Source organism: Trachinotus anak, unplaced genomic scaffold (genome assembly GCF_046630095.1).
Source record: "Trachinotus anak isolate AG129_WGS33_773 ecotype Australia unplaced genomic scaffold, CSIRO_AGI_Tana_v1 ptg000004l, whole genome shotgun sequence".
Classification (NCBI taxonomy): domain Eukaryota; kingdom Metazoa; phylum Chordata; class Actinopteri; order Carangiformes; family Carangidae; genus Trachinotus; species Trachinotus anak.
Window position 1 is genome coordinate 17237776 of NW_027273855.1, and position 27460 is coordinate 17265235.

Consider the following 27460-nt stretch of genomic DNA (forward strand, 5'->3'; position numbering starts at 1 on the left):
CCCCTCTAGGCGAGCGATGTGTTTGTAACAACACACATGACAACGCCATGAAAAACAACCACACATTAATAAGTGGCAATGATGCTACAGGGGCCAGCGTGTACATATGGTTTAAGAGCTGCTCCTTACAAATCACAGAACAGCACTACCCCCTAGTGGAAGATTAATGCAGACAAACCTGGACTTGACATTAACAATATGTTTGAAACTTAACAACTTGATATATAATATTGTTTAACAATAAGTATGTGTTATAAAGTATTTTTATTAAGTAGAAAAAATAAGACATAGCACAGGAGTCTATAATAATTTAGAATAATAAACCATTTATAATAACAATTCAGTTCTTTCTTTTATAACTTTTTTGTAAATGTGCAGATTAATATTAAAAACTTTTATTCTCATATTTTCTGCGGCTCTTGGTATTATGATGTTTAAATTAAGGAAAACCTGCGGAGCTCTTATTTGATTCCTCAGTAGTTGGGCCCGCAGGCCCCTTGTGATCTTTTTACTTCTCCAATATTCACTCAGAGTTAAACCATGCATTAGGAGATGTGTCTCTTTTAAATGTAGCGTCTCTAATATGACTTTTAGGTCTTTTTCTAATTAATTAAAAAAGTAGATTTCAATGTACTTAAACGCCTACTATGGGCTGACACATGACAGTACATTTGGTACAAAAAATGAGGCTCTCCTGCCCTCTACTGGCAATGTTGAAAACATTTCTTTTTTACACACACATTACATCATGGTCTCAGATAATTTCCACTAATAGGAAATATTAGGTCATGATGACTGGCACCAATCAAAGACTAAGAGGGACCCTCTGTTGTTTTACTGAAACGAGTGAGGTGGCAATGATGCTATGAATTATTCATGCGCTGAGCTGTGATACGAGAAAGATGTGGCTTCACACCATGTGTGAAACATTTATTATTAGCTGAGTTAAATGGGGAAATGCCAGTACTGTGCACATAGCCTGTAGCCAGCGTTCAGCTACAGCAATTAAAAATCCAATAGTGTAAATTGGCTGTAGGCCTGTGTGTCGTTTGGCTGACATCAATGGGATGAATAGCTTGTGTCTTAATATTGACCTTGAATTATGAGATAGCATGACTACAAAAGCCTGAATTTATTTTGTAATTGTATAATCCATGAAATCCAGCTGTTATAGGAAATTATAGGAATATTTAGTTATCCCAGCGGTTTTTGGAGAGAGCCACTTGCAGAGACTGGCTACACAGCACCGGCCTACAGTGAGGCAATGACAACCGGAGAAAGCCTACCACAGACCGGACAATGACCATGCTCCCTGTCTGATCTGGTAGAGCTGCGATAGGCTGGAGGACGCGCGGAGAGAGCGTTTAGCGGCAAATAGATGAAAACACTTGGCGGAGGTTGATTTAAGGAATTTCAGCCCTGACCCTTTTTCGTCAGGGACGAGCGCCGTTACGTCGGAAGAGCAGCACGACCCGGCATTGCAGCGAGTTTATCAGACAGAAAACCCCCCAAAATTAATCTGCTCGATATAGATAATAATAACGCGAGAGTTTGCAAGTTGCCTCAAGACTGTAGTTGCAACTGTCAAAGGTGGAGTGGATACGCGCATGACCCAACACACATTACTGTAATACTGTACACGGCCGCCGAGATAATATCCGTATAAAAAAGCGAAATAATCCCGAGGTAAGGAGCCGAGGAGTGAACCAAAACCGACTGAGATTTGGCGCTTCTGCTGATTTTCCTTCGCTTCGTTTTCTTTTACTCTAACCAACTGTCTCGCAGCCGTCGAAATTACTGCACTAAACATATTTTTGTGCCTCCCTTTAGCTCCAGCCAGCGCAAGGATTTTTTTTTTTTTTTTTTTTTTTTTTTTTTTTTTACTCCTCCTTCGTAATAAAGTCGCCATTTTGCTTCACTGCCTATATAAACCATCCCGTATTCTAATATTTTTCCTCAAGGAGTCGGGGACCTACCTATCTTTCCTGGCTATTTCTAACATTTCTGGAGTGTTTAACGAGAAGACAGAGGTTGAAGAAGTGCCTCGTGGTATACATATTAATGCGGGGACGGAGGGGGGGGGCAAGGCAACTGCAAGCTGGGAATAAGGTGAAAGTATCCTGGATTTTCTTTTCATGTACAGACGAAATTGTAATTTCTCTTCTCCTGCCCTGCTCTTTTTTTTTTTCCTCCACCTCGTCGTCATCCGCAGAGTGGGGGGAACAGGACGACGGTGACGACTGTCCTCTTCCTTTCTGGCCCCCCCAACCCCAGTCTGACCGGTCCTTGACGCACAGCAGGTGTGATTGCCATGTAACATAACATTGGTGGAAAAACGCCCACTTTAGGTGCCTGTCTCCTGACCCCCCCACCCCCCACCCCCACCCTCCTCCCCCCTCCTCCTCCTCCTCCTCCTCCGCCCTCACGTGGGTGACCCGGGGCCACCCGGCCCCTGGCTCTGGGTGACTGCCCGACACTTCAGGTAGGTGTGGCCGAGCAGAGAAGAGAAGAGAAGAGAAGTGAAGTGGAGCTTTCTTTTTCCTAACCGCTCAAATAGGAAACTCTGTAGCCTTGTTGTAGTTGACACACACACACACACACAGCATGGCAGTGTGCCATGTGCGGAGCTAGAATACTTATTTCCAGGTTGGTTTGTCAGCAGATTGTGTGAGGAGATGTGAGTGGGTGTCACCAGGTTTTGTTGTGTCTGGCAAAATGTATGTAGTTACTGTTAGGGGGCTGTGGTTTACTTGTAGAGCTGATCTTTTATGAAAACACCAGCTGCAATGTTTTTTTTTTGTTTTTTGTTTTTTTTAAAAATTGGGTCACGGTGTTAAAACATCAGAGCAAACCTAAAAAACTGTTGTGCCACAGGAATATTATAGGAATGTCCATTTTCTAACAGAGGAAATCAAAATTCATAGTCCACGATATTGTGTCACTATTGAAACTCACTAGTAAATATTACACGCACTCTGTTACCTTAAAGGAAATTAATGTTTTTTTTCACCAGTGATAATTCAGCAGACCAGTCCACCTTGTCTTCTCTCTCACAACATCTGTTTATTTGCAGTAGTTGAATGCACCCTCTCTTCACACTCTGACACATCATACAGGAAAAGGAAGGAAGGTGTCTAGTGTTGGTGTGTGCAGTGTTTCTGCAACTTGCACTGTGCAGCGAGCTCACCATGCCTTTTAAAAATCAAATTTATTAATACCTTATATCAGACTGTGAGCATATTATGACTGTGAGGGATGAGGTGTCATCACTCAGTGTAAAGTGAATTGCACGGCGTGTAAATGGACACTGAATGGCCCCCACTGACTGACCCTTTGTGTGCTGTTGTAATTCATTAGGAGAGTGACATGAATGTGTGCTAAGAAAAAGCATGTTGGATCGTAATCGGTCCCACTTAGCATAATTAGCGATTGTCAGCCTTCATCCATTAGACTGTCCCATGTTGTCGAGGAATGAGGGTTCAGCACCAAGAGCCCACAACTGACATATAGGTTTACTATGGATGATGATGATGATGGTGATGAGATTTAAAATGGATTGTTGGGCTTTGCTGTGTGATCTATCTAGCAGACAACAAATGAGGATTAGCCCTGATTTAAAAGAAAAAAAAAAAACTTTGGTGCTGACCATTTGACCCGATCAAGAGTGCAAGAGTGCATCACTGGTTTTCATATAAAGACAGAAAGGAAGGGAGCTTTGTATCCCCCACCTATCTTTGAGTCACCTTTTGTTTAATGGGCAGAGCATGGAGTTAGTGTGTAAGTGAGAGTATTGATTTTGAAATGAAACATGGAAGGTCACACCCTCATTACCACTGCAAATGATGTGTGCGGCTCCACTCGGATAACCTTCAGTCCAATAGCACCGATGGCCGACATGAAGAAAGTGCATTATAGAACAAGGAGGCAGCATCATCACAGGCTATTGATGCAGTGGACATTGCTAATAATGTTTTGACAAGCAATGGAACAGGATTAATGAAGGCAGAAAGCATACCAATATTGCCTCTAGCTATCTACCTCTCCTGTGTGTTTGTGCCCCCTCAACTACCATTACAGGCATGGAGAGCCCAAGTGGCCCTAGGCTTGGGAAGCTGTCCTCATCAGGGCTGCCAAGGGGCCGGACCCCCAAGCATGGACATCCCCAGGAGCCTGTCAGAACCACGCCAGTGTCTGAAAACAACAACAAACATAGTGAGTAATGAGCTGGTACACTTTGTTGAATGAAAACCGTGTGTGACTTTAGATCTATGCAGCATTTCTTCACAGATTGTTTTAAATGTGGGAACTGGGAGAGCTTTTGTTTGTGTGACCGAGGTTTGCTCCTGGACTGATTCCAGGGTGAATTCCACGTGGTAGTTGCAGCGTAAAGAATAGCTATTGTCTGCATACAACATGACGTACTAACACATATGTGACATTTGCAATTGTATTTTTGCGTATTAGTCTATATTCCATCGGCTGGAGTTTTGTAATTCTAGGCTTTTTCAGAACTTCAGAGTTGTTTCTCAAGGATTTGATCAACATACCATACATAAAACTGTCCCTGCTGCTTTTTTGAATGGGTTATATTTTACTAAGAATCAATGGTTCCCCATCCTCAATGTAATTCTACCCCTCTCACCACAGAAGGGCCTGGAAACTACAACATTTTTCCTCAGACTGCCTTACAGTGAGAAAACCAAACAAACAAGTATTGCCAAGCACTGACATGAGTGAAAACCCAAGCCATCTGGATGGAGATGGAAGATTTTGGAAAGAGAGAGCCGGACTGGGGAATTATGTTTCAATCCAATAACCAGCAGATCATCATGACTTTGTTAATGGAGTCAGGCAGACTTGGAAAACTGGGGCTGCTCTAATATGACCCAGTTGTTTTGGTTACTACAAAATAGCCTCTCATTCCCACACACACGGAGCACCAACATCTAGACTAGGTGCTTCAATTTGTTTTCTTAATATTCAGCCCTGTAGGCTGGATTTGCACGCTTGTGTGGGTGCGTGCATGTGTGTGTGTGTGTGTGTGTGTGTGTGTGTGTGTGTTTGCTTGCTGTCCAAAGCTTATTTTTTATGTTCATGATTTTCTGCCTAATCTTATCACAGTTAGCAGTATAGCACAGGCCCACCGTATGTTCTCCAACTCCTCATTGTATAGAGGCTGCTGGCTGCTGTGTTGTCTTTGCTATTAAAGGATTTTATGTAGCAGAAGGCAGTGTATTTGAATGGCAGGTTTTTCTCTGCAGCCTCTCAGTCTTATGTTTTATAGACTTCTTACACTTTATTACTCATTAAACAAGGACTGTTTATAAATCAATCGGTGTAAAGTTGGAGGTGGACTCTGCCCTGATCATTTTGTGACTGAAGGCTAGAATTGAGAGAAACACACTTTGCTGAGGTTTGTTAATGAGTAAGGCTGATGATTGCGACTGTGTGTGTTTATGTGTCGAGTAATGTTAATACAGGTGATGATCCTGGTTTTTACGGGACTTTTTCTGGTAATTTGACTCTACTGTTTCTGCACGTCTGTTTCATTTTCTCTTTCTACAGTTGATCTGCATTGACTCTCATTAAAGTAAAGCTTCTCAGAATTATGACTACAGTAATTATATCAATGTTTTTGATATTGCAAGTCAGTGCTAAGGAGTCTGTTTTTGTTAAATCTGATTTAAGGACAGCTTCCAGCAGTATTTGATTGCACAAGATAAGAATCTACATTCCACTACGTTGTAGCTGAAGAATTGTCTTGTTTGGCTGGAAAGTTGCTCTTATCTGGAACATTACCAGGGGTTTCCCTAGCCTTTAGAGAGGCTTAGTTGGTAACATTGCCAGTGGACTTAGTTTTATGTGATTATGGTTTGAAGATTCTCTAAGACCATCCAGCAACCTTAAGGGGGAACACAAGGCTACTGAAACACATGCAGAACCTAATGTAAAAGTTGGACTTCATTTAGACACAAAGCAGAGCATAAGAAATGCATGAGGTATTGTACATTTTCATTTCAAAAAGGCACTTGATTACAGTGGAGTTTGTATTCCCCAACCATCACACCACAGCTGACTTAAAATTTCCTCAGATGTAGTCAAGGCTGAAGCAAGAGGGTGTTCGTTGACTGCGAATGGCCTGTTCCATCTAGTGAAACACCAGCTCTTTCTACATCAAAATACTTTTTCCATACAAAAAGCCATCTTTTTAAATTTGGCCTTCTTAGCTTATTACTCATCAGTGACTGGCTTGAGCTTTCGATAGGTAATGATGAGGAGAAATGCTACAGTGCTAATCATAATGAGTCTGGCGCTAGCTCATCTATCCCAGGGGGGCTGTGAGCTACGGTTTGAGGAAACAAAGGCATTAATATCTAAGGCTCCCTGTGGAGGTTTTTCAATGCTCCGTCTAGGCCCATTGTGCACAGTGTGCTCTTCAAATAACCAGGTACCACATTATCTGCCCTCTTCCCACTGGTCGCTGGCCTTGCTGTTTTATCAGTTCTTACACAGATTGATAAATGTCCCTGTCGGAAATTTTGCATAATAGTAACTATAAAGGAATCCTGTGTGAAATCCCTCTCTGCTTCTATACAAGGAAACAAAGACTAAAATTGGGGTTTGTGTGCTTTCCTAGAGCGTCGTGGTTGAGCTGTCACCTTGCCACACCAGACAACTCACAGGAAAGGATGTGGTCCTTGAGGGTGACATGATCTCTCTTTGTTTCTCTCTTTGCTGCTTTGCTGCAGATTTTTTTTTCACATTGACATCTAATTAGAACCCTAGTTTTGTCATTTTTCTCTCCACCAATAGCTGTCAAACAACGTAAAAGTATTTGGATGTTCTGCCAAAATGCTGTAGGCAAGGCCTTGATGCAGTCTCTGTTTATATGGGGAGGGATGAAGGGTAAGTGGGTTGGGCAAGCAGTCTGCAGAGGTTTGTATGCTCAAGGCTATGTGTGAATGTTGAACGTGTTAGTTTGTGCGCTTTGTTTGTGTTTACATGTCTGTGTGTGTGTGTTTGGCACGTGCGCTCTCAAATGACAGTCCACTACTCTGACTGCAGGACCTTCATTCCAGGCCCACAGTCACCATCTGCTGACCCTGCATATTTGCTTCAGCAGCAATCTCTCGCTTCTCCTCTCTATCTATTGCTTTGTCACACTTTCCATCACTTGTTTGTTGTCCAATTCTCCACACATAACTGTCATTCCTTTCCGTTTTATCCTCCCCCAAACTCTTCATCTCTCTCTTGTCTCACTTATTAGGCAGCATTATCAGCAGCAGTGAATTACCGGGCCTCCAACCTCACTATTCCTGCCACAGTCAATTCCATCCCTGCAACCCTCTCTACCCTACCCCTACCCATCCTCACTGTTCTCACGTCTCATATTTCATATGTTTTGTAGTTCTCGCCTGCTGATGCTTTGAGTCTCCCAAATTAGTGAAATACCGAAAGATAAAATCGATACAGAGCTATAGATTGGAGAATGTTTGTTTTGGGGTGAAATTGAATTCTGTTGCTTTTTTCAGCCTGATGCGGCGTCTCGTTTTGAGGAGAGCCCTTTGTCATCTTTGTCACACCTTTATTTGGCAGGCTTGAGGATGGCAGATTATAGGAAGCACAGGGAAATAGAAGAGGAGAGAGATTGAGTTGGTGAGTCACTGTCCATAAGGAGGGCACTGCAAACAGTCTGGAGCAGGCATTGTCTGTCTGGCTCGCATATACAGTACTGTATGCACTGTTGCATAGACACATGCCTTTTTTCGTGGGTGCCTGTTTCAGTTCAACGATTGTAAACTCCACCATCTTCTGTTTACATTTTTCATATTTTAATTTTCTGTCCTGTCAGCCTTACATTTAAAAGTGTTTTATCTGCTTCGCTGTCAGTTCACCTGTCAGCATCATCCCCCAGGAATTCACTGGCCACATATGTGTCCAGTCATCCGAAGCTGTTGTGATTGGATGTCACTAAACACACTATTGGCCGTGGGCCAAATGGGCATCAGGCAACAGATTAGGTTTCCAATAATATAAAGCATGCAGCTGATGTGGAAGGCTGTAAAATCAATGCAGGTCTGAAGAGGCTGTCGAGGTACTGTGAGTCACCAGATTATGTAGCAGGAATCTTAAGCCCAAGCTCTTTTCTTTGATTTGGCTGCTTTAAATGTGGTTTTGTGGTGCCAGTAAACTGATAGCCTAACACAGGTCTGTGTGGTGAGTCCTGGCCTCTTAGACAAAGTGATTTCCTTTACAGAAGTTAAGACCTCTGAGGACAGTTAAAGTTGGTGTTTCCTTTGGAGATTCACTCCTCGTATACTAATCAAGAAATAAAGTATGAATGAATGAATTATGTCCTCAAAAAATACAACTGTTAAAGTCTCTGTATTGACAGTTTTAAATTTCAGATCTTTGGTGCCCCCAGTAGTAATGTCAAAGAATAACTGTCACTGATGCTGATGGTGGGTTCAGTCCATTATATCTAGCCCTAAAGTTTAATGCACTGTGTCATTATCTATCTCACAGAACAACAAAATATTATAGACAGTAATAAACGAAGAGGTGATGAAATCAGCTCACATCTTCTTCTTTGCAATGATCCCAGTGGAATATGTGTAAAGCCACACTTACCCGACCCCGCGACCCCTTGTAGCACGTCCCGAGTGATATACATTTCTATTGAAGAATGGCTGTCCACTTTAAATATCAGTAATTATCAGAAGAGGTATTTTGCAAATTTTCCACAAAAAATATAAATAAGCAAGAAAAAACGAGTTGAAACATGTTTGTATGTTTGTGTCAACAAGTGTATATATGTAAGAGATTAGCTTAGATATAGAGCGGGACAGAAAGAGAGTGAGAGAGGGAGGGCAGAAAGAGAGTGAGAGAGAGAAAGAAAAAAACAAAGACAGAGAGAGAGCGCCGAACTCACCGAGAGAGTCTGGTTTTCATTCAGTTAGTCAGTGTCTGAGTAGCACTGCTCTGGTGCTGCTCCACCTCTCTTCTTCTTCTTACTCACTGTCTGGAATCAGGCCTGACTGGGAGGGAATTATGGGGATGTCTTCAAAGAGAGGTGCGTATATGATGGGTTTGTACTCTACGTGTATTTGTGTGAGTGAGTGTGAGTGTCTGTGTGTGTGTGCTGACGTGCCACTAAACAGAGAATGTGTGACAGAGGGGAAAGTTGTGAAGAAGTAAAAGTATAAAGCTGAAAGCAAAAAAAAAAAAAGTGGTTGGACAGCTTACATATACAGGAGGTAGTTACACTCTGTCAGTGTGTTTACTCTACACTGTGTCCAGGTGTATCAATTTCTCCATCTATTGTCTGTTGAGATTGAGGAAGTAGTGATACTATGTCTTCTTTCCACGGAGCTGTGTCAGTGGTGAGTGGTGCTTGTATTTGTGTGCGCTGTCTTTCCAAACTACAGTATGTCTAAAACCCTACTGTGCAGACACAGACAAAGGCTCCTGTGTGAGTGTTTGTCAAAGAAAACAAATGACTGTTCTGTGTGTGCGCCTGTGTGTGTATATGTGAGTGTGTGTTTGTGGGTAATGTGTGCACCCTTGCACTCAGGGGGAGCAGTTGCAGGCGTAGCTAGGAGAACTCAGAGGTTATTTGAGATCATTAGGCAGCTGCCAGCACTCCTGGGCCCTGACTCTTCTCTTCTCTTCTCTTCTCTTCTCTTCTCTTCTCTTCTCTTCTCTTCTCTTCTCTTCTCTTCTCTTCTCTTCTATTCTCTTCTCTTCTCTTCTCTTCTCTTCTCTTCTCTCCTCTCCTCTCCTCTCCTCTCCTCTCCTCTTCTCCTCTCCTCTCCTCTGTCAGGGTTAACCAGTGTGGAGCAACAGTTGCAGACAGCTGGGAGCGAGTCATACTCTGACATTAGTTGAACAGCTGTTTTATCCCCATGGCCTGTGCCTGAGAACCAGGCTGTAGATTTGACACAATGGGCCTGCTTTGTTTCATACCAAGACAATGCTTGTTATTGCTGGAGCGTCTGAGAGCCAGAGCGTGCTACCCATATTCAAGCAAGCAAAACAAAGTAAAAGACACTGAACACCCTTTATTGTGTTTGCATATCACGGCAGGAAAGACAAGTGTGCTGTTGTGTACTGTTGTAAACTTTTACTGTGAGTTTGCACCTGCACCTGTCCTGCCTTGGCGTGTGTGTGTGTGTTTGTGTACACATGCCTATTTGCATTGTAGCCTACTGTATGAGGGCCTAATTGTTCTGCTTGCTGCAAAGAGGCCTCTGATAGTGGTAACTAAGACAAGTGGATCCTATTCCCATAGCAACAAGAACATATCTTTCCCAAGAGCAGAATTCATTAATTATGCCTTTCTTTTACAAGACCTTTATTTTCTAAGACAGGAATTAGAATGCATGCTCAATTTCCTCCTCAGCACAAGGGCTGCAGCGCCGACTGCATCACCTCTCCAGCTGCTACCCAGACAGCTAATAGAGAAATGCTGTGTCGCCAGGAGAATATTAATACACTCATATCCATGCACACAAATCACACTCACACACACTGGTAATGGTTTTGTGTACTTATTTGTGTGTATCAGTGTGTGCTTTGACGCATGTGTTTACATCTTGTGTCATGAACTATTCCCAAACACAGCCAGCAACACTGTGCTACCTCTCATTCAATCTTATTCAGCCTTGCCTTATTTTCTTTCTACCTTATTACTGTGAGTCTGAAGTAAAAGATTACATGTAATCCTTCAGCCTGTGTTTGTGTCTGTGCTTGTGAGTGAGAAACAAAAAGAAGACAAATGAGAGAAAAAGGGAAAGTTGATACTGTGTAATAAAACACAGAGGGAAATGAGAAGGGGAGGTCGCGTTAGGTGAGTCTTGGAGTGTTTCTTATAAACATCAACATCACTGACATAAGAAAGAGAGATGTTTTTTGGGTTGAGGGCTATTCTTTTGCCCACATGAGCTTTTTTTTTTTTTTTTTTGTATGAGCAATAATGGCAGGAAGTCAGTTAATTTATTTGATGAGAAATCCTCCAACCATTTTTATAATCCTGGTAGGCACACAGAGTGCTCTGATCCACTTTGGGACCGGCCGCAAATGGGCTGCAGCAGGCATGTGTGCATCCTGTCGCTGCTCGTCAGTGAGTTTGTAGGAGAAGAAAGCAGTTGGCAGACAGAGTGCTGTGTTCCTCACCATGGGGAAGTGAAAGAGATTCAAAAGAGAGTCTGTGCAAGACCACTGCTGCATTCCACTTCACAACAAAGGTCTATCATCTCTACTCCAGGTAGTTTCCCTTTGACATTTCCTAGATCTGATATGACTGAATAGCATCTGTGTCTCTTGCTTGCCTTGTTTCTGCTGCCGCTACCCGGCCTTTCCAGATCAATGCAGCCGAGTTGAGAGCGCATGTAAAGATATATCACTCTGAAGAACAGAGCACAGCCTCAGCTCCTACCTGCAGCACTGTCATTCAGTATTCTGCTTGGTCAGAGGAAGAAGTCATACGCCTCTGCAATTCTCTCCTCTCTCCCTCAGCATCCTCTGCTCTCCTCTCTCCCTTTGTCACCCCCCACCCCCCCACACCCCCCTTCTCTTTCCCACATGCACACACTCATCCTCGGCTCTCTCCATCTTCCCTCCCTCTCTCAAGAAGCAGTGTATAGAGGAAATACAGTGCGGGGCTGATAGTGCAGGGGTTTAATTGTGGCAGAAAAGAGACCAGTAATGAGCCAGCGCGCTGCCTGTCCTCTGAAGTTCACATGGAGAAAGCTCAGGAAGGGTGTGGGGAGGGAAAAAGGAAGGAAAGTGAGAAAGCTGGACATGGGATGAGAAAAGTGGAAAGCAGCAGCGTGAGAGATGGAGGGAGGGGGTAATAGAGAGCAGAGGGAGAGCTGAGGCGGTCGGTCTGCTGTGTGCTGTGTCAGAGGTTCACACAGGCACTATGGATTTATAGCTGATCTATTTGGCTCAACAGAAGGCCTTTACCCACTCTGCCCTCTCTCTCTCTCTCTCTCTCTCTCTCTCTCTCTCACAAACACACACCCCTTAACACACATGCTCTCTCCTCCTTAGTTTCTCTGACCACATCTTAACGCTTCTCACTATTCAAACCCACCACCATAGCTGTATTTGTTCGTTATACTGTATGTGTTCATGTAGTTTGAATATATGACCATAATTAGCGGCGTGAAAAGGTATTTTACTTTTGGGGTTTTGTGCAGCGCCAAGAAAATATCTAAAAGTGGTTAGATCAAGATAGATCTAGAACATACAGGTCCGAATGCAACTAGTCTTTGAGATTCAAATGATACCCCACGTAATTAATATCTCCATTCTATGAATATGAAGTACTGGCACTACTTTGACTTAGCAGTGTGAACTCAGAAATGGTTTTTGCTCTCATTTTGCCAGGTCCGGTTTGTGATGAGCCAGCAGAGGGGAAGAGGAAAGGTCGTCCTAAAGCAGAAGTGCAGGAACTGAGAAGCATCCCTGTGAGTAATTCTGTTTGAACGGAGTGGGTGTTTGAAGTGGGCTTCATTTTTCTTGCAACAGAGTAGGCGGCTCCCCATGAATATGCATAATATACAGCACAGTATAGCGATAACCCTTGCATGTATTCAACTCTCTCTTCCTCACCCCTGAGCAGGCCCATATGATAGTACAATGGAAGGAAGAGTTTAAGCGGCGCTCCAGGGTTAAGTGTCCGTGTTCAGGCTGCTGGTTAGAGTTTCCCAGCATCTATGGCGTCAAGTACCACTATCAACGCTGCCAGGGGGTGAGTCACTAACCTCTGCTCTTTCCTGCTATGCGGCTATTTCTACCTTGTGCTTCAGAGTAGATGTTAACAGTGGATCACAGTAAAGTATTGAAGAAAAGCCTCAAGTAAAGGACCATAATAGTCAGTGATAACTGAGTGGGGAGATCAGTTTAAACTTCTAGATAATGTATGTTGCTCACTCTCCAAATACTCTCCAGTAATTAATGACCGTACGTGAGCGATTAGTTAGGCTGTTGAAGGAACCTATGATCAGGATATCCAGTAACAGCTACCAACTGCCATCTGCACAGATGCACAGAGAGGAAGCTCACTCTAAATCCCCTCTCCTCATGTCTCTGTTTGTATCAGGCCACCGTTGCCGAGAAGCTGAGTCATGGCTGTCCCTACTGTGAGGCAGTGTTTGCCACAAAGGTGCGCCTGCAGAAGCACAAGCTGTGGAACCACCCCGACAGGGTTACTATGGAGCCCAAGGACGAGCAGCCTAAACTTCAAAAGACCCCTGTCAAGTCTAACACCAAGAAAAGGTGACTGGGATTTAGAGCTCAAATTCCCACCCACACTGACCCACATTATGGTGTTAGTAACGTCCTAATGCTGACTGCCCAAAACTGTCCTCCTTCGGTCTGTGAATTCAGGCCCATGGAGAACAGTCCCCCCTCTCCTGTGTTCTTCAAAGTGAAAAAGACCCACGAGGTGTCCACACCCTCTCAGAACGGGGAGCTGGCCCACCAGAAGAGTGAGAGGAAACAGCACAGCCACAGCCAGCCTTCACAGCAGATTCACCAGTCCCAGCCAGTCCTTCCTCAGTCCCAGCAGTCGCAGTCCCAAAGCACGTCGTCTGACGCAGGGGGCAGTGAAAGTGAGGGGGGAAGTCTTCCCCCTTCTTTCCCTGACGAAGACCCAGAGCGAATGAGGCACAGTAAGATTACAGCATATCTTTTGTGATGGACTTCATAGTCTCGTTACACTTGCAGTGTATGTGTTTGACCATTCCTTGCTCTGTTTTTCTCTTGAGCCAGGACGGAAGCAGAAAACTCCAAAGAAATTCACTGGAGAGCAGCCGTCCATATCTGGAACATTTGGATTGAAAGGTAGATATCAAAATTTCTTTCACTTCACCCTTTTGTTGACAGTTAACCATGTTTTTTATTGCCCATAATAATCAAACAGCTTTGTATTGTCATCTCATGTGGGTGTAATATTAATAAATGAATAAAAGAAATTGTAATCTTTTGCTGTGCTGGCTGATTCATCATTGATTGCTGACAATACAGCCGGCCTCAGGAACCCTGTGATTATTTACTGAATAGTGGAAACCAAATGTACCACTGCTGGAAGATAGTTATGGTGATTGTGGGTTTGGAGCTTGTTCGAAAGGACTTTAATACATCATGTGATTGGCTATGCGAGCGCTCTCTACTCCTATTGATCAATGGTATCGGCCAGTGCTGATGTGGCAGTTGTAGAGGTGTTTCATATGTGGCTAACTGAATCAGTGACTCACACACCAAGCAGACATCACGCTGCTTCCTCTCTCTCTCTTTCAGTCTCATTCATATGTTGAAAATGTTCACTGACTCATTCCATGCACAGTGTTGTAAACTACTCATCAGCTCTCATTGAACAAATCATCCACAGTTTGTAGGGCTCACTGCGCTCTCTTCTTCCCTTTCAGTCTGCTTGTGACTATTCTGGTGCAACTCATAAACAACCTTCTTTTCTCAATTTTCTATCTCTGTCTCTCTTTTGAACCCACTCACACTTAGTCATTTTTCTTTTTTCATATATTCAGTATCATCTTTCTGGTTTTTTTTGTATTTCTCTTGTTCAGCATTGTCCTCCATCTGTCCCTCTCTGCTTGTATTTCTCACTTTACCTTGAATATTTTTCATTATTAATTATTACCATGACTCACGTGTGTGTGTGTGTGTGTGTGTGTGTGTGTTTGTGTGTGCATTACAGGTATGACTAAGGTGGAGGAGAAGCTGAAAGCAGGCCGGGCGAAGAGAGCAGAGGGGAGTGGGTTCAGTGAGGAGCCTCAGAGAAGACCTACTCCAAGTCAATCCTCCAGGAAAGACCAAGGCACAACAAGCTCTGGTGAAAACCGATAAATTTAGGGCTTTAGGAATTGTCATTCAAAAATGTTACCAGTGATACCAGTGCAATCATAATACTTGAGTTTTTTTAATGTTTTTTTCTTTACTAAACCCCAATGTTTCATTCATGAGAAGCCTAGCGTTTCAAATTCATCACTGATATCATCCCTCCAAGAACTTTTATTAGGCCTAAATAACATACATGATAAACATAGAGCAATTTAGGGCTACAACTAATGATTATTTTCATTATCGATTAATGTCTCAGTTAATTATTCATTAGGTCTTCATTTAATAAATTAATATTTTTAATACATTTAATATTTAATATTTCACAAAATAGTTCAAAATGCTGCTCACAGTTTCCCAGATTACCCAATTACAATGATATAAAACAGAGAAAACAACAAATCCTCATTTGAGACCAGTTGGGATTTTTGCTCAGGAAACCTCCGAAAGTGTTAATTGATCTTTAAAATTGTTGTTAATCTATTTTCTTACAATCAACTAATGAATTAATGGTTGATTGTTACAGCACTACTCATAGTGACATCTGTCCAAAGAAAAATTTAACAAGACTATGAATCTGATGAAGCATTTAGCATCAACTCTGCTAACTGACTGTTTCAGTACTTGGTCCAATGGGAATAATTTGGTCAGTAACAGGAACAAACTCTGAAATGTCTGCGGTGAGGTTTTTTTTTTTTTTAATTATCAATTCAAACTGACAAGTAAAATCTGTTATACCTGTTTGATACACTGATTACATTCAAATGCTGACAGCCTAAGTGCTACAGACAGACCTGATCTGCTTGTCTTAAGCACACAGAGGGGAATGTTATGCTAATAAGGACATAATATTAGTCATGCTTGATTGGCTAACTGACAGTAGAGTAATATCTTTGTGTTTCTAAGGTGCCGTTCCTGACATCCAATGGCAGCGTGCAATCTCAGAGCGAGGTGAAGTGGTATGTCCCACCTGCTCCATCGTCACCAGGAAAACAATCCACGGCCTCAAGAAACACATGGAGATTTGCCAGAAGGTCAGTGGGTGATACAGCCTTCCATTAGATATTGGAGTGCTGTCACAGCTTCTGGTATAGTTTACTGTGAAATCAAAAAAAAAAATCCTATCAGACTAGTTAATATCATACCAAGACAAATGTCAGTACAAAGTTGATTTCATTGCATTTGAGTCTGCCTGCTGAAAATCTGAATAAGACATGAATTTCCTTAGCATTATACCATCATGTGATTCCAGTGGAAAGAAAATCTGAGCTGCTCCTGTTTAAATTAGGATTCTGTGTAACATGTTACACTTTGCAGCACACATGATGTGTGCACACATGCCCCCCACCCCTCCAAAAAAAAACAAAAAACAAAAACCAGTTTTCATATGCACAAAACTTTTTCATACCATAATCATTAAACTTTTTTCTGTCTGAGTATGGAATAAAACTCTCTCAACCCAGAGCTGTAATCTCCACATTGGATTATAACTTCAGCTGCAATGTTATTAGATACCTCTCCCTGAGGACCCCATTGTGCAGAGTCTGGGGAGCCTTTACAGTAGCTATTGATTGGAAGGCTGTAGAAATAACATCGGACAGTATCTCAGTACAGTAATCTCAACCATGTAATATCCTTTACTCATCTGCTGTTATATGAAAGCTAATATCAGTTGAAATGGATCAAGGGAAGGGCACTATGCTTCTGTTTGCATTGCACTCAATTATGTTCAATCATAGTAATAAACTAAGTAGGGGTAAAGCATAGAAAAAGTTAATATAACTACATTATGTTGAGCTTTTCTTGAGGACAAGCCACCTTGAGTGGTGCAGTAGCCTCTAGGTCCTCAGAGAGAAGTGTTCTTACAGCCATTTTAATGGCTCTGTGACCCAGTGGCCCATGTGCCATTAAAGTGACAGCCTGCTGTTAAGCAATGACAGAATCACCACATTACTACTGGGTCACTCACCATCAAAACACCTCCGTCTCCAAATCGATACCAAGGCAGGGAGAGAAGTCTACGAAAAGGAACACTGAGTGTTAAATTAGCTTTTTCTGGTTCCCAAAGTTTGTTGATATGTCCATTGTCCTTTATTTTGTTCAGAATTGTGCACTAATAACAAACTCTATTAGGCTCTAGATGAAATGTTGCTATATTGATAGATCCAAAAAAGACCAAGCCGGCAAGATTGGGCTCCTTCTTAGTTTACTTTCATAGGAATGTTATTTGATCCTCTGTTTGGCCTTAAACCCCTGCAGCTCCAGGATGCCCTGAAGTGCCAGCAGTGCCACAAACAGTTCCGGTCCAAGGCCGGCCTCAACTACCACACCATGGCTGAACACAGCACCAAGGTACACCCACAGATCCTGTAATACCTAAAGCCTGCATCAAAATGTCAAATAACAAACTTTAAAACAGGCTGCCTGTGCAACTTCTTTTTGAATGATCTTTGCCCCTTAATCCATCACTCAGTAGTCAGTATCCAGGCGGGGATACAAATGTTTTGCCACTGGCACACTGACCCGCTGAACACGGTAGTTAGTAATTAGACACCACGCCAAAGCACTACACCTATTCAGGGGGTGGTCAGACTTGCAGTGGTGACTCTATGTATGGAAATCCACCATATGCGAATGCTAGTGTCAGTTTTCACTGGGCTCATTTAAAGGTGTCCTGCATGTAGATGGCCACCACGGTCAAAAACCGAATTTCATTCCCATGAGCTACTCTATATTGTCACTGTTGCATATTCATTGTCAGCTGCTGTGCCCCTCTCTTGTAAACGATGATACATTTGAACTGGTGACTGGTATTCTTGTGCTTGAAGTGCTCACATTTCTTCCTCCAGCTGTCTTAACTCCGACGGCAGAGAGCTTCATTAAGATATTATCATGACACTCCTGCATTAGAGCAATGGTACTGCTATGAAGTTTGCTGAATAATTCAACACTGCCTGTTTCAAAAAGTATCATGAAAGATTAATGAATGTACGTGCAGCAAACCTTGTGGCATACTGCATGTGTGTTTGTGTTTTTTTTTGTTTTTGTTTTTTGTTTTTTTTGCAAGCATGTTTCCAGTAGTGTATATGATATACGTTCACATACACGTGTACAGTGTGAGTGTGAGGAGGTTTGTGTGTGTAATGTTTGCCAGTTTAATAGTGATGATAGATGACTGTGCCATCTGTGTCGGCCAAGCTAAACTGTTTGATTCCGCCATTTGTCTTCTCCATTTGTCTAGACCTGTGGTGCCCTGACCTTATGAGCAGCATGCCAGTGCAGCAGAGGAAAAGAAAGCACTATGTGTGTGTGTTAATACTAAAATGCTCAGTCTTCCTCAGGAAACTACTAAACCTTTGCAACATGTTTTCAGATTAGATAATTAAAACTTTTGCGACAGGCTTCAAGCCACCATTGTGTGAATTCTGTGGTAGTATGCTGGCGTCAGTGATTGTGCTCAAGGCCTTTATTTGCAGGTTTGATTGGTGTCATACTCTCATTTCTTTTCCTTCCAAGAAAACTTTAAACAGCAACAAATTCAAAAGAGATAGCACATTAGGCTGCATTTTTATGCTGTTTCTCTTATGCTGTACGTTGACGAAGAGCTGCTAAATAGACTTCTGTTCTATTCTATCCTATTTCATTTTTGTCACTGAATCTTACACATACGTCTAGCCCCCTGAGCATTTAGATAAATGTACTTTATTTGACATTAAGGTGTGTTTCTACACTATTATGTCTGTATATGTAACAGTTAGCTGTATCAATCATGTTATTAATTGTACACTATGTGGCCCCTGTATAGAGTTTATATTGTCAGCACTGTTGTATTCATGTGTGAGAAGGGGAGAGTTGCTTTGTGTCTTTGAGTATAGGCTCATGCTAGGTTTCTTGTTTGTGTCCATGGCAGGCAACAAAGTCCTGACAGTTACCTAAGGACATATTTACAGAGGTGTTGTTTCTGTAAATACACTGAGGTATTGTATTTTACAGTGTTTCAGTCTCTTGGTCCAATATCTTTACACAGGCATTGAAGTGTGTCCATAAATGGGAACTGGAAAAATGCTTTTACTGATTCAGTCTGCGGTGAAGCAGGGAAGTTTGACTTGGTTTTTATATGATTTGATTTGGCATTTGCACTGACCCTGGGTCCAGTGTGTTGTCAGTGCAGTCACATGGCCTAGCCCCAGTGCAGTGTGGGAAAACACAGCAGGCTGACAGAAGGACGGGGGTCACCCACTGAGTTTGACCTTGATGTAGCGGTTGCGACTGTGATACTGCCGCCTATTGTCTAACTCTCGTGCTTGCTCTCTTGCACGCTCTGTCTATGATCGAGGCATTAAGAATACATGCTGATGTTGTTCTGTGGTTTCTTCCCCTGTCTATGTAAATCAAAGGCTGAGCCTGTGTCTGTTCTCTTGCCTGCAGGCTTGAGCATGATTTACTTGAATTAGTGAAGTACTCTGGCCGTATCTCATCTCCTCCCTACCTTTACAGAAAGCTAGGGTTGTGTCTAAGCCATCTCACTTCTTGCTCTGTGTGTTAACACATGAGAAAACACATGAAGTTCGCTCCACTGGGATTCCCAAGTCCAGACTCTCTCTAGTACCCTGCACTTCTCTTCTTTCTTCTCCCTGGCAGCCCCACCATCTGTTGTTCTGGTCTTGGCTGGGGTTTGGCACCAGCCAACACTCGAGTGAAAACATGAGTTTGACAGTTGTCATAAACATGCCTTGAGTAACAGCCTCACCATGAAACGATTTAATGATCCTGGCACAGTGTGAACACCCAAGATGGAAAACACATTTTCATCACCGTTTTTTTAAAGTTAGAAAGGAGGGGGAGGTAGTGTGGTGGGACACACTTATGCAATGTTGTGTTTGTTCCCCCTCAGCCCTCGGGGAGCGAAGGCCAGACGGGTGACGAGCATGAGGAGCGAGAAAGGCTGCGCCGAGTTCTCAAACAGATGGGACGAATCAAGTGTCCCAGTGAGGTATGCATTCCTTTATTACTGTCCCTTTCTCTTTTTCTTTCTCTCAGTCTTTCCTGTGTCCCTCAATTACATGTGTCCAAGTTTTCTTTCGTATCACATTTTCCCCTCTTCATAAATGCCAGTTTCGATTTTATTTCTCCCTCCTCCTCAGGCTCCTCTTTTTCTGTCTGCCTCCTTTTACCTCTCTCCCTCCTTTTTCCTTTATGCCTTGTTCTTGACATGTTGCCCAAAACCACATCAACACTCTGCTTCCCATTACTCACACTAGAGTGCAAAAGGCAGAGAGGAAGAGAAAGAGCCGTAAAAAATAGACTCTCTACAGTGACATGTCTTCACGCAGAAAAATGTCTGTTTAAGAGGAACCACAAAATATTAACCAAGTGCAGTAATGTTGTTCCATTAAACCTACACTTTACTTCACTCACCCAGTTTCCTACTTAATGTCTGTTTTAATTCTGTCCCATTTCTGTCACTCGCCACACACAATCACATAAACATTATGTGTGCAAACACACACACACACACACACGCACACACACACTTGTACAGGGCTGCTCAGCCCACTTTTCCAGTCTGATGGGCTACCAGTATCACCAGAAGCGTTGTGGAGGAGAGTTTTCTGACGATGAGAAGCCTGTGTTTCTGTGTCAGCACTGTGGAAAAACCTACCGCTCCAAGGCTGGCAGAGACTACCATGTGCGTACCGAACACTCCCCGAGCATCACCACCACCGTGGCAGCCACCACAAACAACAACAAGGACAATATAACTGACACCAACAACAACACTGGCAAAGAGAGGGTAAGAAAACACTAAGGGTAAGGAAATAGTAGTTAATAAAGGAGACAGCTGTTTTCCACTGTTTATAAGCGTATTTTACTGTATTTATATTTAAGTTAAGTAGCCAAAGTTTCTCAACATTTCCCACTTAAAGAGGTGTCCCACTGCTCTTCCAGGTGGCCTCTGAGGAGTCTCCATCAGGAGGCAAGAAGGAGCAAAGCCTGCCCGAGAAGACGGACTGGCAGGAGAAAGCACCATCCGCCCAGCCTAAGGAGAAGGAAAGGGAAGCCAGGGAGAAAGACAGGGAGAAAGAAAAGGAGAGGGAGCGTGGCAATGAAAAAAAAGTGCAGAATGAGAGCCAGGGGGAGGACTTTGAACGAACCCCCAGCGGGAGGGTGAGGCGCCGGTCAGCGCAGGTAGCAGTGTTCCACCTGCAGGAGATAGCAGAGGATGAGCTGGCCAAAGACTGGGGCACCAAGCGTCGCATCAAGGATGACCTGGTGCCTGACAGCAAGAGGGTGAGGACAGAAAATGGATGCGTTATGCGCACATGATCTGCATGCCTAGCAGACATGAAGAAAAAGACCATAATAGACAGAAACAGATGCACACTCAGCTCACACACAGGCACAGGAACAGACATACATTAGCACTGCAGGACAACTGCACGACAACTCAAATATATCAACACACACTCAAAACATACAGAAGAACAAAAAGGATTACACACTGGCATGCATCAAAGCCTACCTCTCCATGAAAAGGCTCCACTTAAAGGTGCGAGTGGTAATAGGTGAAACGAGCAGATAAACATTTCTCTCAGACTCTGCACACACAGTACATGGTGAAACTACTAGGAATAATGAAATAAACGTTCTCTTTTATATAGTTAAACTACACCCGCCCTGGCCTCCCCAATTTCAGCCCAGAGCTGCTAGAGACCTGGAAGAACCAAGTCAAGGAGAAGGGCTTCATCTGCTGCACGAATGAAGTAAGAACATGAACTGGCTTAATGTGACGCCATGTACAGACAATTACTTTCCATATTAAAATTAAACAAGATGTTGAATCAAAGATTTGCCTTCATAGTGTGCACCTGCTTCTTAACACTAAAGCTACTGATTTTGCAGGAATATGAATCAAGTTTGTTCACTCATTTATTTCTGTTTTTGTTTCAGAACTGTGAAGCTGTCTATTCCAGTGTATCAGGACTGAAAGCCCACCTCGCCAACTGCAGCCAGGTACAAACACCCACCTGCAGAAAAGACACCAGTCTGATTACATTTGTCTGTGTGGACACTAAAATGAAAATAAGAAAACACACGCACAGAATTCTGACAGAAATTAAGTGTGATGAATTATGGACGTATAAGAATGTATAAGAATTGGAACATGCGTATCTTCTAAAAAAAATAGTTATTTAGAAGAGTCATAAAGGACATTACCGACTTTCCTGACCTGATTTAAAAACAACACAGGATAGCAGCGCAATATACAAGGTGTGAGAAAACTGTTGTCTACACAGATGCTTATATTAATTTTCAGCTTCTAGTGTTGATTGATCCCTGGTATGGATGCCTAACAGATAACATGCTGAGCTGTTAATGATAATGACGGGAGAATAACCAAGTGGAATAACGTGTGTGTGTGTGTGTGTGTGTGTGTGTGTGTGTGTGTGTATACGTGTGCATGTGTGTGTGTGTGTGTGTGTGTGTGTGTGTGTGTGTGTGTTGCAGGGTGGTGGAGAACTGGGGAAGTACACCTGTCTGATCTGTCAGAAGGAGTTTAGTTCAGAGAGTGGTGTCAAGTACCACATCAGCAAGACACATTCACAGGTGGGTCAGTCTGAACATTAAAACGAAGTTCTGAACTATTTCATAACACGAATTTCAGCATTTTCATGTCTGTTAATGTACAGTAAACCAAGTGGACCAAATATCTACAGGTCTTGTTGGAATACTAATCTTTTTTTTCCCGCTCAAATACAGTATGTGTAACGAAGTAACTTGTTACTACTGATTTTGTTCCCTCAAAATTACTTTTTCCCACTATATAGTAGTTTGTTCCTAAGTCTTCTGGGACTTCATTGTTCTGTATTCAGACATGTTGATTTGTCCTACTAATTATAGTTGACATGCTCTTGTTCTTTCTTTGGAACTTGTAATAATCACTGAAAGTGTTTTTTTTAATGCCGCAGAACTGGTTTCGTGCAGCAGCCAGTCAAGTGGTCTCCAGTAGCAAGAGTAAAGCACCAGAGAACAATGGGATCAAAGCCGAGGTGAGAAACGGTGCCACCACTGGTAAGAAGAGGGGCCGCAAACCCAAAGAGCGTCCCCCTGTGGTTGCGCCTCTTCAAACAAAAACTGAAGCACCCGCCACTACTCAAAATTCAACCCTTGCCATGACTCCTTCCTTGGGCCTAACACAATCTCCGACCCTGATCCCCGACCCAACGGACAGTGCTAATTCAGGCCAAAACAGACAGCCCATCCCCTCCGCTGCCAGACGAAGCAAACCCAAGAGGCTGTCATTGTCAGAGTAGCTCTGCTTTTGTCGACCCAGGAGCCAGAGAGGATGCTTACTGTAAATGTAATGCCAGGAAGCTAAAAGACCTTTCTAACTCCACAAGGACTTGGCACTGAGAAGAAAGTTAAATCAGCCATTAAGAAGTAAAACACAATCTTGATTTTTAAACCCCAGAGTTGATGTGGCTATTGTTAGAAACAATATTCATGTAACAGTAGTGTTTGATTTCTCCATTCCACTTTTGTCTCCTTTTTAAGACACACATTTCAGTTTCTGTACTCACAGCAGGGGTGACGGTGTAATCGAAGATAAAATCCTGACTTCTACATGGATAGCATTTTATAAACAGAGGTAGTATTCCAAACAAATGTAGAGTAATTCTCTCTACGAGATTCATGTTGTGTTTGAGAGATTTTAAAAAGGATATTCTATTAGCATGGTGAAGTCATTAAATGATAGCTAGTGTTTTCACATTTTTTTCACAGATATACTGTACTGTACAATATCTATATCTATATATCTATATACTCAAAGCAATGATGCCATCTGTCATTTTCAAGCCTGACACGTCCAATTGGATCATGAGCAATCAGAATTTTTGCAGTGTGTGCTGTAGTGCAATGTCGTTTTGAACTTGATTTTTTTTTTTTAAACTTTCTTTCTGGTTTTACTTTTATTGTTTTATACTTTTCATATTTCATGTAAGCAAATGTCATATAAGCTAAAATGTTGGTCAGTTGTTAATCATGTTTCACTCTGTGTTTCCTACAGCTACGTGGGTGTCACTTCAGTGACATTTATTTTTATTTTATCTGCATCACATGACAGTGAAAGGTATCTGCTTTGACAACCAGAATTACGTGTCAAAAGGTTATTTCCACAGTTCTTTTACACTGAAGTTAGTAAGCAGAATACCACCACAAGTGATTGTTTGAGATTTCCATCTGTAAAGTATGAGTTAGTTACAATAATACTTAATATGGCATTGTTTAATTGATTTTAAACAAAAAGAAACTTGAAGTATTCTGTCTAAAATAAGACTGGCAAAGCTAAATGTTGGACAGAAGGATGAATTTTGTGTGAAGCTTGTTGCACCGTTGCAGCACAATCAAATGATGTGACACCATGTTAATGAAGGCCATATATTTGGCCACTGCTTTAGCTTGAATTGAAGAACTGAGGAGAGAATAAAAATACTATCTTTTATAGAGAGGTTGAGGAAACAAAAAAATCTTTTATTAAACAGAAAAATTGCAAATGAAGATTCACATATAATGATGTATATGAATTTAATTCCTGGATGCTCAAAGTTATTGCCTTGCACTTTAACCCTTAACCCTTCTCGCTCCCCTCTTGTATTTTTGCACTCCAGGAGTATTCAACTTAGCCTAGCGGCTGTCAGGCACAGGAGCGGGAATATTTTACTCTGATGAAAAATTAAACTAGAGGAAAACTAAATTTGTCTATACATGAGTAACGAGCAGCGTGGTTAACTCTTTCTATATAGTATCTGTAATCCAACATGACCGTGTAATTATGACTCACCATGCAAAGCCATAACTGGTCTTGTTGAATTAAGGCTGCTCTATCACTTAATGCTAGTTTAGCTTCAGATTTAAACAAAGTAATCCAATATTATTAAATAACTTTTCAAATCTAAAATGTGTGCAATCAGAGAATATTTTCACTTAAACATGTTTAAAGTAGATACTTGAATCCACAGTTATATTAACAATTTGAGCAAATGAAAACTCCATAAATATTTGATTTATATTTACAGTCTATGTCCATAAAAATAATGACTTGCTTACTGAAGAAAAAAAGACAGATCCTAAATCTATTTTATATTCTCTTGTGTGTCTTATGTAGGTAGCAATCTGATAGCTTTGGGTAAAGTTGTGATGTGAGGATATTCTGGTGAGATAATAAGGGTGCTTTACTTGCCACTCTACCTTAAGGACCTGATACAACTCAGTTAAGTCCATCAATCCATCCTGCCATTTTCTCCTTACTGGCAAGTCCTCTAAAATTTGCACCAACAAATGTCAATGTCATCATTTAAATCAAGCACTGAGGTCAGCTGAACATTTTCAAGAAACATTGGATTTGAAATTTATCTGTGTGTCATCCCTACACCATGACCTTTTATATTGTTAAGCAAAGATTTGAGCTGAATTCCTCCATAATTAATCAACTGATGGAGTTTATTCAGGTGGGGATGAATATGCATGTGTCTGTCTCTGTTAGTGGGATGGACCTTTATCTTCTATCCAGGTTCAACTGACCGAGAGGATAAGTAAGACAAGCACTGATTGGTCCTTGGACCTTTCCAATATGAGTTGTCCAGTCCTTGTGTGTGTGTTTGCGTGTCTGCGAGAGTGTGTGTGTGTGTGTGTGTGTGTGTGTGTGTGTGAGAGTGTATTAAACAGTTAGCACCTTTGTAATGACTGGATGTCAGAAATGGTAACACTTTTCGTTGAGTGTTATGCTGTGGCACAGAATCAGTTCATCAGCTGCTTGTTACTCGTTTTCATTAATAACGTCACATTGACTGTGTTTACCTGACAAGCTTTGGTGTTGCAATATGATAGTTTAGCACTGCTTTTAACAGTGGGTATTTTATATTTTATCACACCCTTTACTATCTGTCTTCCTACGATGTGGAAAACACATATCTATCCCGCAGTGTGAGCTAACTGCAACATGTTTAGAGAGTACAGCAATACACCATATTTAGCTGGTTTTGTTGGCTTGCTGATATTTTGATATTGATGTGTCTTTTCAAAAAATGTATGGCTTTTTTCACTCCCCTATTTTTGTTTGTTTGCTTTGAAAATGCTTTTTACATATTATGAAATCTAAAAAAAAAAAAAAGAAAAGGTTGAAAAAATTTGTAGACCACAAAGAACATTGTAGGCCTATGTGTCGGCATACACTGTTATTTTATTCATTTTGATGATGCACATAAATTGAGCTTTTTCAGTACACAATGACAAACACATGAGAGAGTCCTTTATTATTATCTATTCAATATGGGACAACAAGGCATATGTATGTGTGTTTGTTTCTGTATTTAGTGCACTTACTATACCATGAAATAGGCTTGAAATAGGAGTGTTGTTGGAGCTTTCTAGTTACCTGGACTGTGTGTGGTGTGACTTTTGTACCTGGGGAAACAGCAGGCTCAAGCGTCTTCCCTTTGTCAACAATGTTATTTCCAAAACCAAGATTAATCCTTAGAAATCCCCTTAGACAGCCTGAGAATTTCACCCTTTTATTTGGACAGCAGCGGCTCATTTTGTATGCTACCTACTTCAAAAGCAGGAAATGGTTCCCACCTCTGTTGTCGGGGCCATTGTAATGAAACTGTTGAGAGTTTTACGAGATGATGTTGTAGCTCATAACTGGTTAAGATATATAAGTAACAGGTGAAATGAGACTAATGATGTATTAAAGATTTCCATATCTGAATTGAAGCTGTATAGTACCTAATGTAGGAGGCATCAACACCTCCTTTGAGTCTGAACTGTTACAATTTTTCTCCCAAACTTGTTGTATTACCTGTGCATTAGTATCCCTCAACTAATTAATAAAAGTTTGTTGACTAAACATTTGTCAGCTCTTTCAACCTTTAAGTAAGTCTGGATATCTGTTATCTATAGCTCATGTAGCTTACATTGGATGTCTAGAATCTAGGATCACTAGAATTGAACAGACTAAGATTGATAATGGCAGGGATCCTGTTTTGTGCATGCAGGTTCACTGACACACACAGCACTGTGTAATTGTTTTAGGCACTAAAAGTAAAATGAGGATGCTTTCAGAAATAATGCCATGAATCTTTACAAGGAACTAGTTCGGTGCGACCACCTCTTGCCTTTGAAGCACCTCCCATGTACACTTCTGCACAGTCTACACGTACATGCGAGGTAGCAGGCAGGGGGGTTGTTCCAAGCATCTTGGAGAACTTGCCCCTGTTTAGGCCATCTCAGTGTCTTCTGCCTCTTCATGCGATCCCAAACTGACTCCATGATGTTGAGATCATCGCTCTCTAGGGATCATACTATGTGTTCCAGGTGCCTAGTATAGTTTAATTTGGTGGATATGAATCTAAACGTCCAAAGTTCCCAAGTATTGCACAGTACTGCAAATTGAAATGAGTCGCATTAATTTGCTACATTAACAGCCTATCACTCCACCTGTGATTTCCATGCTAAGATGTCAAAGTGAGCACTGAAAAAGGCTCATGCTAAAATGTGTCTTTCCCAGGGTTAGGAGTTTGTGAATGCCCTAGTT

At 41.9% G+C, this 27460-nt stretch overlaps 1 protein-coding gene across 9 annotated transcripts; it reads left to right on the forward strand.

Annotated features, from left to right (window-relative positions):
- The first annotated feature begins 1267 nt into the window (after nt 1–1267).
- Nucleotides 1268–26773, forward strand: znf512b (zinc finger protein 512B). Of its 9 annotated transcripts, none has more exons than XM_071476471.1 (18): nt 1268–1686; nt 2213–2482; nt 4078–4212; nt 12394–12473; nt 12629–12757; nt 13109–13284; nt 13396–13679; nt 13780–13851; nt 14723–14857; nt 15772–15899; nt 17125–17217; nt 19760–19858; nt 20408–20659; nt 20815–21156; nt 21528–21629; nt 21817–21879; nt 22375–22473; nt 22836–26773. In XM_071476471.1, exons 3-18 carry the CDS (start codon nt 4080–4082, stop codon nt 23178–23180), a joined length of 2532 nt encoding a protein of 843 aa, XP_071332572.1. In that variant the 5' UTR covers nt 1268–1686; nt 2213–2482; nt 4078–4079; the 3' UTR covers nt 23181–26773. The 9 variants fall into 9 exon arrangements, with proteins under 9 accessions (XP_071332572.1, XP_071332573.1, XP_071332575.1 ...); XM_071476472.1 differs by having other exon boundaries at nt 2213–2300; XM_071476474.1 differs by lacking the exon at nt 12629–12757 and having other exon boundaries at nt 1268–2482.
- Nucleotides 26774–27460: the final 687 nt, after the last annotated feature.